This window comes from Erithacus rubecula (assembly GCF_903797595.1).
Source record: "Erithacus rubecula genome assembly, chromosome: 3".
Lineage (NCBI taxonomy): Eukaryota > Metazoa > Chordata > Aves > Passeriformes > Muscicapidae > Erithacus > Erithacus rubecula.
Genome location: NC_136689.1, coordinates 122,388,179 through 122,405,842, shown reverse-complemented (window position 1 = coordinate 122,405,842; position 17,664 = coordinate 122,388,179). Strand labels below are relative to the sequence as shown.

Below are 17,664 nucleotides of genomic sequence, written 5' to 3'. Positions count from 1 at the left end.
ATGGTAATATTGTGCCTTGAACAAGAAAATTAAGTAACATAGATCTCCTGACTTCAAAATTCAATTATTTTAAGTGTACAGCAGCAAACCAGAGGAACACATGCTCCTTGTATATATGTTTACATACTTCATCAGAATATCTTTATACCAAGTATTTCACGTAAAACAATCTATCAACTATGCAACATGAATAGTATCTTAAATTGTGTGCAGTTCATTGCAATTTCTCTGTGCAGAGCCACAGACTGATTACACAATTAACATTAGCCACAAGAAAGAAAAGCTTCTCTCTCACTAAAACTTCTCTCTCACTAAAACTTGCTGTACTTTACTGCAGAAACAAGATGCAGGTGAACACATGCTTTAGGCTAATCATTTTTACAGTAAGTTTCAAGGGATGTTGTGCCTCTTCACAGTTACAAATGCTAGTTCTTAAAAATGAGTTAGAAAAACTTACCTCAGAGGTCTGCTTCAAGGCCTCTCAGCAAAAGGCTAAAGCTTCAACCAACAGTAGCACTAAAATGTGAAATGAAAGGAAATTAAAACTGAGAATTGTTATTCCCATAGATCAATCAAAGTAAGAGGTTTGAAGGCATATGGTTTGAGGAAATACAGTTTCCTTAAAATAAATAACCTGTCCAACAGTTTTATGTGTCCACGACAGCAGCACTGTAAAGATTACTCAAAGGAAAGTCAGAGCCTTTGTTAGAGAATAATACATACTAAATATTACAAAAAAACAGCAGGAAAAGTTCTTTATGAATGAAGACCCAATTACCGGTTTTGTCCTATTCATTAATTTATTTTTTTTTTCAATAAGGTGATAGTAGATTAGAGTAAGTAGATCAAAATCAGTGGCTCCCAATGTTGTTTATGCTCTAACAAACCTGTGCACCCTTACACAGCTAATGGATGACTAAGAAAAGTCCATGAAATCAGTATTCCACAGTGGTCCAGCACATCTCAGCATAAACAACAGCAACACCTTGAAGTCAACAATCACAAAATTGCACTTTACTGTAGCCCAGAGCTATTTCAAACCTTCCTGTATGCAAACCAAGAGCTCTCCAGTCAGCTGCCCTGCAGTGCTGTATCACAGCAGCTACTTGCACTCACTTCCCTGTGCCTGGCAGGAGTCATTCAAGCTCTGCATATCCACAGGCTCCCAAGTGGCTCTGAAGACAGGCACACAGCAATCATGCTAATTCCTGGAACCATCAGATAATTGCACATATGCTAACCACCTGCCAGGAGGAATTTATAACAACCCTTCTGAGTAGAGGAAGTACCAGAGCAAACTGCCACAAACAGAACTAATTCAGCTGCCTCCTAAGTGTGCATTTGATAAAGCACTGAGTCAAATGTGCACTTGATCCATCTACAATGGAATGGATCTACAGGACATAGTCTTCCTTCAACCAGAGAACAAAGTACAAAGCAAGTGATCCAAATCAGTAAAGACTACTCCTCAAACAGAAACCTGAATCGAACAACCAAGCCCTAAAACTCTTCTATTCATAAATCCTTCAGACACTTAATAATGCCCTTTCAAAATGTCTGAGCAAAAGCATCTCATCTAAAGCAATATTAAAGATAAACCAAAGAAATTAAACAGAATCAGAGAGCTGATGGAAAAGACCTTTAAGATTATAAAAAAAACACACCACAAATCTACTTCCTGCCTACTTGCTTGCACAAGCCATATCACACATTCAAATGTCATGTTAGAAAGAGCCAGTATCAATCTTTGCCTAACTGATCTACAAATAGAAGCAATTTTCTTGGGTTTAACAGGAACTAATATCAACAAATACTAAGTTGATCATATATTACTTATGTTGGAAAAGCATCCTGACTTTCACAGGAAAATAAATAGGAAGGAATAGAAAGCATCTTACTCCTTAACTTTGCCCCTGAAGGTGTTTCCTTTAGGAAACCACGTAATGACAGCCTTTGCTCCTAAATCAAATTAAGGTTAAAAAAAATAAAATTAATTCCATCCCAGATATGTGTACGGTTGAGATCTGAGATTTCAGTTTAATTACCCGTAACACTATGGCTTCCCTTTAGCATTCAGTTCAGGAGAAACATCTGGCATAAAAGAAGGCTGTACAAACACTGTGGTACCAATTCTGCTACTTTGGAATTCTGGCAAATTACATTTAATAACAACTTAGTTATTCAGTCTACCAGAAATAGATTTTTGCTTTCTACAGCTGAACCAAATTTAGTGTAATGATCACCTATAACAAATCTGTATGGATTAATTTTAAGACATTTAGCACAAACACACTTGTAAAAACACTGCATTCTTTCTAACACTGTAACAGATAAACAAAAATACCTCTGTCTCTTACTCATTGAATATCTTCCCTGACTTTTTTTCTTCTCATGCTTTTTGGTGTTCTGCATGCACCTCAAAACATCTCTCCTCTGTCACTATACACATACAAAGTTAAAATTTAAAGCTCCAACCGAAGAAAAAAAAAAATAAACAACAAAAGGAAAAAAAAAAAAGAAGAATAGCTGGGATTAAGCTTGACTGTATTTATCTTTACGAAACCAACTTTTCGCACCTTCACAGAGATATTTTAAACTTGAACCTTCATGGACATAACCCTCCAGGAAAACAAATGTAAGCGCTGGAGGAAGGGCAACACGTATTACTTTGAGGATACTTAATGCACTTTCAAGATAGGAGAATATAAGCAAAAGTGAAGAGGTTTCACATTTTAAGTTTTCCCTAGTGGAAGAGCAAGTTATGACAACATGAATGTTATCGGAGGTTTGTCTTGTATATATTATGCAACTACAGTGAAGGAAGAAAACAACCACCCACTCAACCAGCAGCTCAGAAAGAACAGCATGTGGTTTTCAGGAACGACGCTGACTCTCGACAGCCTCCTGTCCCAAAGGCCAGGCCGCTTCTCGGAGCGGCGTTTACACCGCCGCAGGGGCCGGCACTAGGGACTCGAACCTTCCGGCCTGCAGCTTTAACTCCACCGAGCTCCGCTGCCCGCGGGCCGGCGGAAGGGGCAGCGATTCCTCGATCCCCGCAGCAGCAGCTCCGTGTCCCGGCGCGGGAAGCGGGGTCGCACCTGCAGGGACGCTTCACGGGAGGAAGGGCTGGGACAGAGCCGCCGGGAGCCCGGTCCCGCCGCCCCAGCCCCGCACGGCTCCCACCGCACGGGGCAGCGGGGCCAAGAGCTCAAACCCCGCGGGCACGGCGGCCCGAGCACGGCCGGACCCACCCTCACCTGCAGCGCGGCGCCTCCGGACCCCGACCCGCGGCGGCCACACCCGCGGCCGGACACCCCGCCCCGCCCCGGGCGCAGGCGCACAGCCCCGCGCCCCCCCGCCGCGCCCGGCCCGGCCCCGCCGCTCGGCCCGCCGTGGCGCGGGGCCCGGCCGCGCAATGTCCGGCCCTGGGCACGGCGGGCCGGCCGGCCGAGCGGGCGGCCCTTGCCCTTGTGTGCCCCAGAGCCCGGGCAGGGCCGCGGGGCGGAGCGGCTCCTTCGCAGGCGGGGGGCGGTGCTGGCGGCGGCGATGGCGGCGCTCCTGGCATCGCTGGCGCGGCCTTTCCGCCGCGGCCCCGCTGGCCTGGGGACGGCGCTCCGGCGGGAGGCAGCAGCCCGCGGCCGGGGGTGGCCGGGGACTCAGGTATCCGGGGCGCCGCTCGGGGCGGGGGAGCGCGGCCCCTTCAGGGAGCGCTTGCAATGCGCTGCCCGGGGGTGGGGAGTCCCGGACCCCGCGGGTATTGACGGGAATACTGGCCGTGGCGCTCCGAGCCACGCTGTGTCTGCGGCGGGGTTCGGAGGCTGGGCTCGGTGGGCTCGGAGGCCCCTTCTGACCTGGTTCCCACGGGTGTGGCCGCCGCCCGCCCCCGCGGAGCCGCTCCGCCGGCAGGAGGGAGGCGGGCGGAGGCTCCATCGCGGGCCCTAGCGAAGCGCTGGTTTGTTTGTGCCGAAACCGAGCCCTGCGCTCGTCTGAGCAACACGGGCTTGATTTTTGCTCCCAGCCTTGTGCTTGCTCCGTACTTACGATTCGTGTTCAGTCTAGTGCTCTGTCCGTGCTTTCGGGCGTAACCGCGAGTTTCTGTTGAATACACTTAAAATATCCGTTTGATAAAGTGTGTTATGTCTTATAAGGGTTTTTTTAATATTATAAAGGTGGTTTTTTTTTCTCAGAATCTGAAATATAACCGGTGATACAGACAAGAAAAACTTTCAATAACTCGAAATGCTGATGTTCATTAATCATTAACCTATCGTATGATCCTAAACAGGTGCTTAGAAAAAACCTTCAGAGAGGGGTTGTGCTTTCAACAGGGTCCCTTTTGGTTTATGAAGCTCAAAAGCTGATTTCTGGCTTTGCTGAGGTTCATGCAAGCTTCAAAGGTAATATTTTCAAATTTTGAAGTATTTTGGTTATTATGATGTGAAACTTAAAATTTTTAGTGCCAGAATTATAGAGGAAAATGGTGTAATGCTTTTGACTTTGTTTCCATTAAGACTGCATGCAGTGTCATATCTCAACAGGATGCTTTTGAATTGGTTATGGATGGTGTGGTAGCACTTAAACAAGTGATTATTTGAGGTGTAACCGAAAACAGATTAGTAGCTCCTCCTGTCAGGGGTAGAACACGTGCACAAGGTGGATAATAACTAATTTGTTGCCCAGTCTAATTAACTCCTATTGAGCAACACTGGGATAGTGCTCCATATGAAATTGAGAAACATCTTCCATTTCTGTAACACTAAAAAAGGGGAAGCAAAAGCTTGCTTTGCCTACTAGAAAACAAGTGGTAAAATGTTTTTTCATATATTTTGACTAAGTATGGTGTCACTTCGAGAAGAACATTAACAGTATCTTAGAAGGGGATATTGTTGCAGACTTAAAACTTTTCTGTCTAAATAAGGATTTTCAGAGTAAGCCTGATTGAAAGGAGCATGAGCCTAAACTGGATGTGTGTTCACTGCATAGTTGAGGTAGTAACCAGTTCAGGTTACCTGTTTCTCTGTGTTTCAAAAAAAGGAGCATCTTAGATGTTTATGCAGATAGAAATAAATATTCAGATCATACATTTTTTAATGGATAAGGAGCTGTTTCCTGTGTTATAGCAGAAGGAGCATCAGTGAGTAGATTTGAAAGAGCTACTCAGTACACAATTAAGGAATAATAGTAATGAGGAATAAAGAATTCATCATTTCTCATGGGGAATCTCAATAACACTGCTTAGTTCCCTTTGGTGTTTTCAGTGCTCCCATCTGATATTTGCATTGCCAAGAAAAGCAATGCTAATGGGCTTTCTATACAAGACATAAATATAATATGTATAATATAGTAAATATGGTGCAATAAGGATAAAATAGAAATACCTGAAAAATACTCTAAAGTAATAAAAGTATAATAATTTATATAAAACACTTTGTGGGAAATGTATTCAGAGGTTTTGAGTTCTGAGCATTTAGTCATTTGACATGTTAGTAGTGTTCAGGTCAGCAAGAAACATAACTGTTTAGTGAAGATCATACTGAAGATGTACCATGAAGCTCATATTGGACACTAAAATTCAAAGTCCATGTACACCCTTATCTTGTATTTGAAAGGGTTGAAGACATTTAGAGACAGCAAGGTTAAAAATTACCCAGATTGCATTGATTTATATTCTAGGATCTTTTTAAGCTGAAGAACAGGCTTTTGTGTTCAGTAGCCTTCAACTTCTTTTGTAAAGAAAACTGTGCTGACTTTAAATGTGGCTACCATATTTAGTAGGTAACTTGAAAAAGGAAATCTTATAAACAGGATTAATTTTTATTAAAGGGGTTAGAGGGGTTAGTATGTTTTGACTTCTAAGTTTGATCATGGACCCAGGAGTGATACCAAAGCGACAATAAGCATAGCTAAAATGTTTGTAAAAAGTTAGACAGGGCTTTTATCTTAAAAGATAATTTTTAATGCTTTAATGTTGGCAGAAGAGTAAGCTTGAAGTTTGTTCTTCTCCTGTACTGTTACATATCTCAACCAAATTACTTATCTGCTTCCCTTTAGGCAATTTTTCCTTCTAATTCCATCTTTTTTCATGCTGTAATCCTCTGTAATGTGGTGTTTGATAGTTCTGTTTCCTGTACACTGTTCCAAGTAATATATTAATTTATATAGTATTATATTTGTGTATTATTATCCTCATCCATTTGGGGAAATTATATTCCCCCGCCACTGTTGTGTTTCAGAGTATTTTCTAGAAAAAGAAAGTATCATAAAAATAATGGTACTTAGTCCATAAATTGATACTCCAGAAAGCCAATTCTGATTTTCCTAATTATTTTTGCTATTAGTATCTTGAACACACAGTTACAGTAGATTGGTTTTTTTTTGGGGGTTGTATTCAGGAAAATTCTAAGGGCTTCAATCAGAAACCCCTAAAGCAATGTTTTGTTTTGGCTTTTGAGTAAATAATGGGACCAGCTCAAACTGCAGTAATGTTCTGGCAAAATTGTGGAGCCATACTGAGAATGAAGAATATTTTTAAAAGTTGGGTTTTTTGTCATTGTTATTGAAAGATTTAAATTATCTACATATACTAATGAAAGGGCTTTATTACTCTCAACTCTCTATTGTACTTGCTGTCTTGGTCCATTTTCTGTACTTTTTTTTTTTCTGCCATCTTCACAAGTTAAAAATTAAGTTTTTTGTAGTAGACTGATTCAATGAGAAGGACACCTTGGAATGTTAAATCTGTCCAGCAAGCAAATCTGTCTTGCTGAAAGCTGTTGTAGTTTCACTGGAGAGGCACCAATTATCATCCTCATTGTGCAGTGTACATGTTGCTTATCCATCCTGCTGTGCTTGTAAGTTTGAAATTATGGCCTGAAAATGACCTACATAATTTTAAGTTAGGTTGTCTTGCTCTGAAATGTTTTGGTTTTGGTGATAATGCCTTAATTAACTACAATTTGTTCTTTTGTTTCCACAATTTTAATTCCTTCATAAGTGGAAGATGTGATAGAACAAGCAGACTACCTGTATGGGAGTGGAGAAACTGAAAAGCTGTATCGTTTGCTGGTTCAGCATAAAAATAGGTATTTCATTGCCTTGGGACAATACTGTGGCTTCTTTTCTGTACTCTTCTGTGTCTGTTTGTCAACTAATACTCTCATTATGGAATGCTGGAGAACCTATTTTTCACCTTTATGTAAGTAGGAAAGAAGGAATTGTCATCTTTTTCCTTCTAATGGAAAAATTAATGAAAGAACTGATAGTTGTGGAAAAAAAAAAAAAAAAACCCTCGAGTTTTCAGTCATGGTTGTTTGTTTTGTTACTCTAAGAACCCCTTAAAATTCACTGCAAAATTCTGTAAAACTCTTAAAGTATCTATTAAATTAGTAAGTCAATAGTAGTTATTTAAAGAATAATGAAGCAGTGTTCCATAGCAGTATGTTAACAAACCCCAAGATCCTTAAGCTTGGACTGTAACCTACAATACACCATTTGCTAAAGTGATATAAATAAATACATAAATGTACAGACTTATGTGCTGGTGGTATGACTAATCTCTGGGGATTTTTTCTAGGAAGAATTTAATAATTTAAGTACAATTAGAAAAAAAAAAAAAAATATGCATAGTGATATAAGTATTCCAGGAAACATCAATACAAATCAGCTGAGTGCTGGAAAAAATGCCATCTAGCTGAGAACAGAGTAGCCCTCCTTTCCTTTCTGGTGTTTTCAGTGATACCACTGGAGTTTCTTAAACCTGTATCTTTTTTTCTGAGAAAACAAGAACCTTTCGTGCAGATGTGTTTACTCTGCAGACCAGAATGGCAGAACAAAAGAATTGTCAGACAGTCTGCAATAGTGGGCTTTCATTTGCTGTTTGTTACCTTGGGGTTGTACATAGCACGACAGATGATTCACTGTTGCCCTATCACCCACTTGAGATATACTTTAAAAACCTCCTTTTTGCTTTGTTTCCCTGAATGCTTTCAAACATCAGTGTTTCTGTTCCTAACCAGTGACGATGCAGAGTTGTTATGGCGGCTGGCACGGTCATCACGGGATCTGGCTCAGCTTGGTAGCACTTCTGCAGAGGAGAAGAAACAACTGACATATGACTCCCTTGAGTATGCAAAAAAGGCACTTGAAAAAAATGAATCAAATTCTGCAGCACACAAGGTGAGCCATGCAAAATGACTGAGGTGAGGCATGCAAAATAGCTGAAAAAAAAGCAAATGTCATTGTGCTGTTTTAGGCAACTTCAGCATAATTTAACTTTTCAGTTGAGGATGAATGAGGTTTCTAGTTCTTCCTAACGTTTTAGGAAGATCTGAGTTCAGACTTTTCCAGGTAAACTTCCTCTAGGGAAACAGAAGCATTCAGTGTGTGCAGGACCATGGAAAGAAGTGACTGATCAGGGTGATTACAGTAATAAGCTTCTTCTGCTGCAATGTAGCTGTAAAAATGTTGTACATCCTGCATTCAGCATGGGTTTTCTGGGCTCTGTTGAGTTTCCCAGGAAATATTTCAGGCCTTGGCTGTATTCTGCACTTTTATTTTTGGTCCTGCTTTTCTCACAGGCAAAGAGGTAGCAAAATGTAGTCACTTGCCTTGGTATCTTGGATCAGAAGAGGGCATTGATTCCCTTTACACGTGCAGACCAGCAGCTTGCTCTGATGGTGATTGAACTTTTCTCAACAAATACTTATTGCTTGTTGTCATTTGTGGTGGTGGCAGCTGTTCTGGTTGCAAGTTTTTTAAAATGTATTATTAGTATAGTGCTGTATTAAATGTTCTATTTTTGTTATTTGAATTACAGTGGTATGGAATTTGCCTCAGTGATGTTGGAGACTATGAAGGAATCAAGACTAAAATTGGAAATGCTATTATCATCAAAGAGCATTTCCAGGTAATGCAGTTTTTTGCATATGACAAGATTAATGTGTCCAATATGTAGGTTGCATGACAGCTGCTAACTAATCTTTGGTGAAATATTGAAAGCATACTTCTGTTCAGACTTCCTAGGAGCACTTTGTTTTTTGGGTTACTGTTACATATGGTCCAGAAATGCCCCAGAAACAAGGAGTACAAATTCTCTCCTGCAGTAAACTAAGTCACTTTAGAAGGGAGTCTTGAAACAGCTGAATTGCTTTAGACACCTCTTAGGACTGTGATATTGAGCAATGGCAGTGTGGCTGTCCTTTTAACTGTGGATTATGTAACAGTAAAGGACAAATACTGGAGAAGATAAAGAACTACTAATTTTATATTTATCAAAATCTGAACATGTCATGTCTCAAATGCAACTTTCAATAACCTACTAAAGAGAAGTGCTCAGACATCTCAGTGTCATCAGATTTCTGGAAGTGAGCTGATTAAGTTGTGCACTGAATAAATAGTGTGTTGCCTTGAAATTCTACACATCAGTCTGGTTTAATTAACAGCAGGATAACAAATCTATTTTTAAATGTATTTTAATCCATGTGTCAGAACAACTTCTTTACATATTGTGTTTTTTTCTTCTCCTTGTACCAGAGAGCCATTGAACTGAATCCAAAAGATGCTACAACAATTCATCTTATAGGGATTTGGTAAGATGTATTTTCAAACTAAAGTTGGCATATGGCACAGGAAAAATACAAGACTTTAAAATATCTTGCATAAATTGCAGAACTGTTTGGAATAATTCAGTATGTACTTGTAATGATTTGATGCAAGCATGAAAACATATTGAACAAATACTGGATGTCATGCCGTGAAAAAGTCTAGCTATTAATTCTTATGCAGTTGAAAAATATAAAAAAAAAATTGTTAATTTAAGTTATTTGTATGGAACTATTAAAAACACATTTTGCACATGTTAAGTTTCCTTCATAGAATCCATAGTGGGCATCAGTGATAGCAAGTTGTAGCTCATTTTGCTCTGGGATATGAATGGAGTCAAAACTCAGCACTGACTTTACTTTGAATTTCAGTGATGACTGTAACTTAGTACAATCCCTGAAAAGTTACAAAAAATTAGATGTATTCCTAAAATATTTCTGTTATATGTAATAGGATAGAGTATTTTAAAAGTTGCATTAAATAAAGGGAGCTTATAAATGCATATGTATTAACCAAAAATCACTGAAATCTAATTTACTGCTCAGTGAAAATGAGACTAAGAATTACTGTTACATAGCAGGCAAATGGAAATGAACTTTACATAGTAACCAGAGTATTCTATGCAAGTGGTGTCATGGAAAGCAATATCATTTTTGTGTTAGTGAGAGACTCCAGACAGCACTTTTGGTTATTTGTCTGAAAGAGACTAAAGGTGTTACATTGTTTTACTGAAGACTCTGTTGTAAGATTGAGATATTGGAAACTTTGTTTTTTTCAGCATCCACCATTCATTCACAGGTGATCCAACAAGTGCAATAGTCCAGATTTCTAAGCAGAAGTATATGTCACCAACTGACTAAGCCTCAAAGTCAGTTTTGAGATAGGAAGCTTGTTTTGGAAAGTACATAAGATATTGTTCCTAAGCAAAACTAGAAAAGATGATCAGAAGTGTTAGATTAATGCTGCTTTTGGCTCTAAAATACTCCCATGTTGTATATTTGAATGTACTCCTTACTGAATTCCAGAGCCATCTTGATCTGAAACTGGCATTTAGTGTCAGCCAGTTCTTGAGCATTTTTCTTTTTTCTCTTTCTAATCTCCTGGACTTAATCTCTTTCTGATAAAGCAAATCTAACAACAGAATTTCAACTCCAGTTGTGTATTCCATGTCTTGTCCCCCTCTCCTCCAGACATTTTCAGTTGCTAATTTTTCACCTCCTCTAGAATGCTCTATTTTACACAGTGAATAACAATTGTAATCTCATTGTGGGAGGCTGCTAAAGTGAATATCATTGTTTAATATTTGCACCCAGAATGTTCTGTGCACTTGAAATGCTTCAATAAAAATGTTTTACTTTTCCAGCACTATCACAGATAGGTGACTGATTTAATACCTGTGTTATTTAGTAGATAGCAAAACAACATAGCATGCTTTAGCCTAGAGAACAGTGGTTTGATTCTTGAATTTATTTTCATTCTTATAGATCAGAGTCTCAGGAATGTACTGCAGATCTACTTTATATTAATATTTGAGAAAAGCAAAGTAGTGTTGAGGTAAGGCAATGACATTACTCAGTTGTGCTGCTTTTGCAAATACATTAGAACAAAATACACATAAATCATTAAAATCATTCAAGCTCAAAATCTGTCTCATGCTTAGTAATCATCCCAGTTTTAGCTAATGTAGTTAGTTCCCAGTAAAATACACACCAAAACTTCTATAGTAGCAGCTTCAGACATCTTGCTATGTTTTTACACATGTAAGAACACTCTTATAGTACTTGCAGTGTGTCTGCAGATTTGACTCGTGGAATCAACAATTATGACATCCAGTTTTTATGTCCAACAACAATTATGAGACTTTCTTGAAAACAAGACAAATGGGAAGGGTAGATAAAAATGTTTCTTCACTTCAGGTGCTACTCCTTTGCTGAGATGCCATGGTATCAAAGAAAAATAGCTGCAACACTGTTTGCCACACCACCAACCTCCACTTTTCAAGAGGTACAGTATGAAAATATTTCACAGATTATTTTTCACCCCCCCACAAAGCTGACCTCTGATTATGGAATGAGCATGGAGTTGTGAGTTTACAACTGTCAATAATAAAATGAGAATATAACAAGAGAGTAAGGGGTATCTAAAAACATAAAAACCTTTACTTTTCTTCAGCTGTAGCACACAGGCAATAGTGTAAATTATTTTGTGTAGTTTTTGCATGAGAAAATAATAAACTATATGTAACTTAGTTTGTATTTACTGTTGTGCTCTGTTGCAAATAACTGTTTGTACTAGTCCAGTGCTGATGATTTATGTGGTGGTGTTATGCCATGTATTTATTTGCTAGTTCTAATAGAATTTGTCCCCTTATATTAAATGCAAAAAGCAACAGCTTGCTTTGTTACTTAAGATGAACAAATACCCTTTCATTCTCTGGCCACATATGGTGTGGGTTTTTCTCAATTGAAAGTACTTTTATTCCTCTTTTCTATGATGATTTCCTGCTGTCATACACCCTAAAACATACTATTCAGATCTTTATCCTTTAAAATAGAGTGTCTAAATCTGTAAGTGTGCATCTTATTTAAACAGCCATACATATATAGAAGCTTGACACTTAAATTGGTAATAAAAAAGTTTGGTGCAGCTGTTTTAATCGTTGTTTGTTTAAAGCAACCAATAATTGTTCTGTTCTCCTAAAGTGGAAGGGGGCAGGAGTCACTAGAAAGTAATTGTAGCCGGCTGCTTGCTGCTACACAGAAAGCAATTTCAGAGCTGATTGAAAAAGAAATAAAACTTTTTAATGGAATGTCAAGCTTGTAAGTTTTGCTGAAAAACCACTCTCAGAAGAATGTCAGCCAAGATTTTAAATACTGTCAGAATAATTCCACTCCCAGCATTCAGTTCTGTAGCACTTCAACTCACTGAAGAAGCAACCTTATACTGGTAGGTTTTTGCAGTTTCAGTGCAAAATCTGTTTTGTAGATACATCTACATTTTCAAGTTCTGTGAGAGCATTTTCCCTCCAACTATCATTAGGAAAAGGTAGAGATGGATTGAAATTTTGTATATGCTGGATAGGAAACTTGTTGAAAATGTGTGGATATCACAGATGTTTATCCTCATGTAAGACATTACTAACTGGTGCTCTGTGGGAGTCAGTTCTCTCTCAAATATTTATTGACTCAAATCACAAGATTTGTTTCATCTATTACATTCATACATGAGAAATGGATGGGGAAAACTGCAGATGTGTTGGATAGAACAAACAAAATGCAAAATTTATCTTCATCAGTTGAATCAGAAAAACATATTCCAGTTTGGTAGGAAAAAATAGGAGTTGCTATACTTCTGGAAAAAGTGGTAGGGGATTAGTTGGGTAAGTATTAGTTCTTTTGAGATGATGTCAAATCTAATTGTACATTGAATGAGAACCTTTAGCAGCATGCTGAATTAATAAAAATAAGGTCATGGACACTTCAAGTATGTGCATAAGGCTTTAGTTTGAGTATTGTGTTGAGTTTCTTCTCCACTATTAAGAATACAATTCTGTCTTTTACAGGCTCTTCGTTACTTCCACATGGCAGAAGAAGGTAAGACTTGTGGCTTGTTTTGACTGAAAAATATTTATTAGGATTGATGACTTGCAGTAAACCTTTAGCAATGAGTATTACCTTAACTGTAGCTATCAAACCCAAAACATGAGCATGATCAGCTGGTAAATGTGGTGTGCCAGTTGGCACACTGGGCTGTTACATTGGAACAATCTATCAGGGATACTTGAAAGTATGTTACACCCTAGTATACATCACTTACAGTGTAAAGTGAAGATTTTTTCAGAATAAATAATAAAGTGAAATTTATACCTTCCTGAGAATAAGGTACTGTTCCCTAAGGAATTCAACAGGAGCACAGGGAGGCAGAAGAAATAAAAAAAGGGAATTCTGTGTTATATTTTCAGAATTTTCTTAGTATAGTACGCTGCTAATTCTCATCTGAAGCTTTTCTCCTGTCTCTATACAGCTGATCCAAATTTCTACAGCAAAAATTTGCTCTTCTTGGGGAAAACATACTTAAAGTTAAACAATAAGAAGATGGCTCTTCTGTGGTTAAGCAAAGCAAAGGAGTATCCTGCACAGACAGAGGAGGACAAACAGGTAGGATGTTAAGAACTGTAATTGTACAATCAATATTGTATCCAACATGTATGACATCATGGCAGTGGAATGTTTTATAAAATAACTCAGGGGAAGTTATAATTCAGCACCTTCAATTCAGACTCACATCAACATCAAAAAATTCTAGTATGTTACTACCAATCTCTGAAAATAGTGGTTGGAAATACTCTGTTTTATTCATAACAGAGAACTGTTACTCATTCATGGCAATTTAATATTGCTAACAATGACCCACCTTAGCTGTGTTGCTGAAGTTCAGGCAGGCATCTGCATTAGCCTGTTTTTATGTGAACACAGATTCACCTTTCACATGCCTGAAATGGGTAAGGTAGCAATTTCATATTGGAATAGCTCACAGTCATGTGAACACAAGGAAGAAAAAAGCAAAGATGTACCAAAACCTTAACACTGCAGCCCTTTGCAGGCCCCTAGGGAGAGATTCAGATGATTTGAATAAGACAAATTTAGGGAATGTATCTTTGACAGCAAATCTCCAGTGCTAGATGACATGAATCATTTTATTAGCCTTTGAAACTGTACAGAAGGATTCTGGTTTGAAGGGTAGGCATCTGCTTCCTTCCTAAACATTCAAAGTACTTCCAGGAAAGGAAATCCATTAGACTTCTTCATACCCGATAATGCATTCAGTATAAACCAAATCATTTGCAGTTACCTTTCAAAAACAATCCTGTTAGCATCAGGACTATCAAAACCTGATTTCCACTTGATTTTTCTTATAGTTTACTTCTATTTCATTTAGCATAAAGCTGCAGTTAAGATGCACATTCTGAATGTCCATACAACACTCTGAATTTCCAAAGTAAGAAATACTTTGGTAGGATTTTGCATTTCACGCCTCAGAAAAAAACATTACATTACATAGGAACTATACAAAAAGGATAGTCAGGAGTGAATTCTGTACAGTAGCCAAGTTGTTAAACCACTGATCTGCTTGAGCTACTTGTGGCTTTCTGGTACAGACATCTGTTTCCTCATCTCTTAGAGGGGTGCAGAGCTGCTGAACTCAGAAAGGTGGCATTTTCCCCATTCTCTGGGTGAATGTGTAAAATGCAAAATTCATTGGGAACTAGACTTGATAGTCCGCTGTGAAGGAAACTGGCCCGTGCAAAGACATTTGAATTCCTGACTCAGCATAACTAGGTTTACTGAATATTTGTTACTGCAGATACTCAGAGGTATCTGCCTTACACTATCTGCATGGCTTGCTGTGTCATTACCAGAAGTTTGTTGGCTTGGAGATTTGTGGTTTGAGGAGGGAGGAGAAGGTGTTGAGATTTTTTTTTTTTCTTTTTTTTTTTTTTTTTTTTTGTTTTGTTCAGTTTGTTGTTGAGGGGTGTTTTAATATGAATGTTAGAGATCATATTAAAATTTTATTAGGTTTTAACCAGAAACCTTAGGCAAACAGAGCCTCAGAAATGGTCTCACACTTTCTAGTCACTATCTAGAGCATTGAAAACTCTAGGTTGGTGGGTATGGTCAGAGTTAGGACAACTTCCTGCATGCAACTATTAGACTGCAGCAAATCAAGAACTAGTATTTGTATTCAACACAAATAAACTTCATTTATTTAGTAAGTAAATTACACTGAAGACATTGGCTTAAGTGTTTTATTCCTATTAATATTTCAAGTATTGAGCATCTTAAACTATGGAAGAAAAGTGACTTGTCCTAGGACTGTTCTGAATTTACACAATTACAGTGAAACATTTGGGTGCTTGTGAGGGAAGTTTTGCTAGAAGAGCCTGTAACTACCTGGGATTGTTATGTTACATTTATTTCTTTCAGGTACAGAAAGAAGCTTTGGAACTACTTAATTCTATATAAGAAGAAACAAGATAATGGGAATTCAGTGCCTCAGGTTTGAGCAGCATAGGAAAAAGGCCCCAAATACTACTTTGGTTTACTGAAGCTGTTACTTAAAGGACAGCTCAGACCTTCTATCTCCCTCTCATTTCTATTAAACTGAATTGGAAGATCTGTTTCATTATGTGATCCTGTCTGTTCATTTACATGGGATTGAAGGGAGCTTCATCCACAAGCAGGGTTTGTAGTCAGTCTGAAAAGGCTGGGAGAGTGATAGCATGGGGCTTAAATTAAGTTTTTTACACTTTTAAACTACAAGTTATTTATGAGGAATAATGAGAAACATGACAAGCATAAGTTTAAAGAAAGGAGGGACAGGGTCATGGCATAATTATAATCCTGCAGTTTTTTCTACAGTGTTTTTCTGTGAGGTTCAATGGCCTTCAAGAGTTACAGATGCTTCTACAGATTTATCATTAAGGCTGCACCATCTTAATTCCAGTGCTCTTAAATGCTAGTGTTTGAAGTGCTCTTAAATGCTAGTGTTTGACTTTGCAGAAAGTGTTGTGGTTTAAAATAAAAAATGAAGGAAAAAAGAACAAGTAGGGAACATCTAAGAAAATCCCTTTATGGGTGATATCAGCAAGTGCAGTGAGCAGCTTTCTGATGATTTAGTGGCTATAAACATTTGCTAGGCACACACACTTTACCCTAGACTGTGACAATAGGAGGAATATACACTCCCAGTACATTAGAAAGAACTACTGTGTGGAAGGATGTGGACTTCTGTTAATAGACATAAAACTTTCTTCTTTCTACTATGTTGGCAGGAATTTTCACCAGAAATACAAAGTAACCTAAGTTAGGTGTCCAGTCAAACTATATTCCAATTACTCAACAGAAAAAGTGGAGCAAATAATGAAAAAAATGGTAGGCAATTACTTACATGTGGTATTGTCAATAGAACAGCCTAGAAAAAAATAGTCTAGAAATACCTAATATTTGCTTTACTAGGAAAAGGTATTGCAATCTCTAGGAGAAAGATGAAGAACAGCATAAATTGCTTAGACTAACAAGCCCCAGCTAAGTCAGCAGTAAAAATTCATGTTGAGGGACATTCTGGGGCTTTAATTAAAGTCTGATGACACAAAACTACAGTTAAAACAGGGTTTTCTCAATTACCATAAAGTTATTATTATTATTTTTCAAATAGTAAAGCAGCATAATGAAGTTCTCTATGTCACAGTGCCTCAGGGTGGATGGTAGTGTTTGAGAGAGAATTTTCTGCATTCATATTTTACAAAAACATCTGCAGAGTTGCTTCTGGTAGCTTTGTGGCAGAGGTGCCTTTACTTGGTGTCTTTGCTGCTGCTGTTGCACAAAGGAAGAACATCCAGATGCTGAGTAATATCTGTGGAGTGTGTAGTGAAAAGCAGTTGAATTGCAGGAAGAAAGGAAAAACAAAACCCATGAACTATACAAAAGCTCCTTCATGTAGTATTACCTCCCTGGTGCTCTGGTCTGATCTGCAACCATTGCTGCCTTCCCTCTTTTTGCTGTCATGCACCAAATGTAGGTGAAATATGGGGAGTTGAAGTGGGAAAGAAAATTACAACACAGTCTTACTGAAATAACCAGAAAATTCAAGTACTGTACACCCATGCACACTGGTATATTAATTTTGTTTTCTTTTCTTCTGGAGCCATTCTTTCAGTCAGGCCCTTGACACCAATTCACAGATCATACACATGGACAGAAAGCTACTGGCTTTGGTTTTTTCATGCTTACTAATCCTTACCCCCAGGAAAAACCACTGCAGATATGAGACAGCTGAAGTTACCAAAACAATAAAACAACTACATTCTTGTGATGTGCTGTCTTTTTTATTTTGTTCAGTTACTCACAGATTCACACAATTCAGCAGTTGGTAGTGGGTCACCAAGTCATTCATTAGTGCAAATTCATTAACTGTGACATTCAGCCCTCCTTGTCTTTTAGGCATGTGACACTCCTGGTGCCTGGCCTTTGACCTTCTTAGTTTGTTTTCTTAAACTTCGTCCAT

General features: G+C 38.4%; 2 protein-coding genes across 4 annotated transcripts in view; one reads left to right on the top strand and one right to left on the bottom strand.

Moving 5' to 3' along the window:
• Nucleotides 1–3,397, bottom strand: part of CPNE3 (copine 3) — a 28,228-nt gene extending 24,831 nt beyond the window's left edge. Inside the window, exons 1-2 of one of the 3 annotated variants that reach the window (XM_079300387.1) lie at nucleotides 3,258–3,325; nucleotides 458–516 (exon numbers count right to left, since the gene is read on the bottom strand). The gene's annotated coding sequence lies outside the window, so the exon portion shown is untranslated. The other 2 variants (XM_079300388.1, XM_079300389.1) reach the window with 2 other exon arrangements.
• Nucleotides 3,398–3,526: 129 nt separating this feature from the next.
• RMDN1 (regulator of microtubule dynamics 1) lies at nucleotides 3,527–15,791 on the top strand. The gene is made up of 10 exons (XM_079300400.1): nucleotides 3,527–3,660; nucleotides 4,286–4,397; nucleotides 6,995–7,082; nucleotides 8,016–8,175; nucleotides 8,816–8,905; nucleotides 9,532–9,587; nucleotides 11,517–11,604; nucleotides 13,163–13,193; nucleotides 13,624–13,757; nucleotides 15,585–15,791. The coding sequence occupies exons 1-10, from the start codon at nucleotides 3,547–3,549 to the stop codon at nucleotides 15,621–15,623; spliced, it is 912 nt and encodes a 303-aa protein (XP_079156526.1). The 5' UTR covers nucleotides 3,527–3,546; the 3' UTR covers nucleotides 15,624–15,791.
• The last annotated feature ends 1,873 nt before the right edge of the window (nucleotides 15,792–17,664 follow it).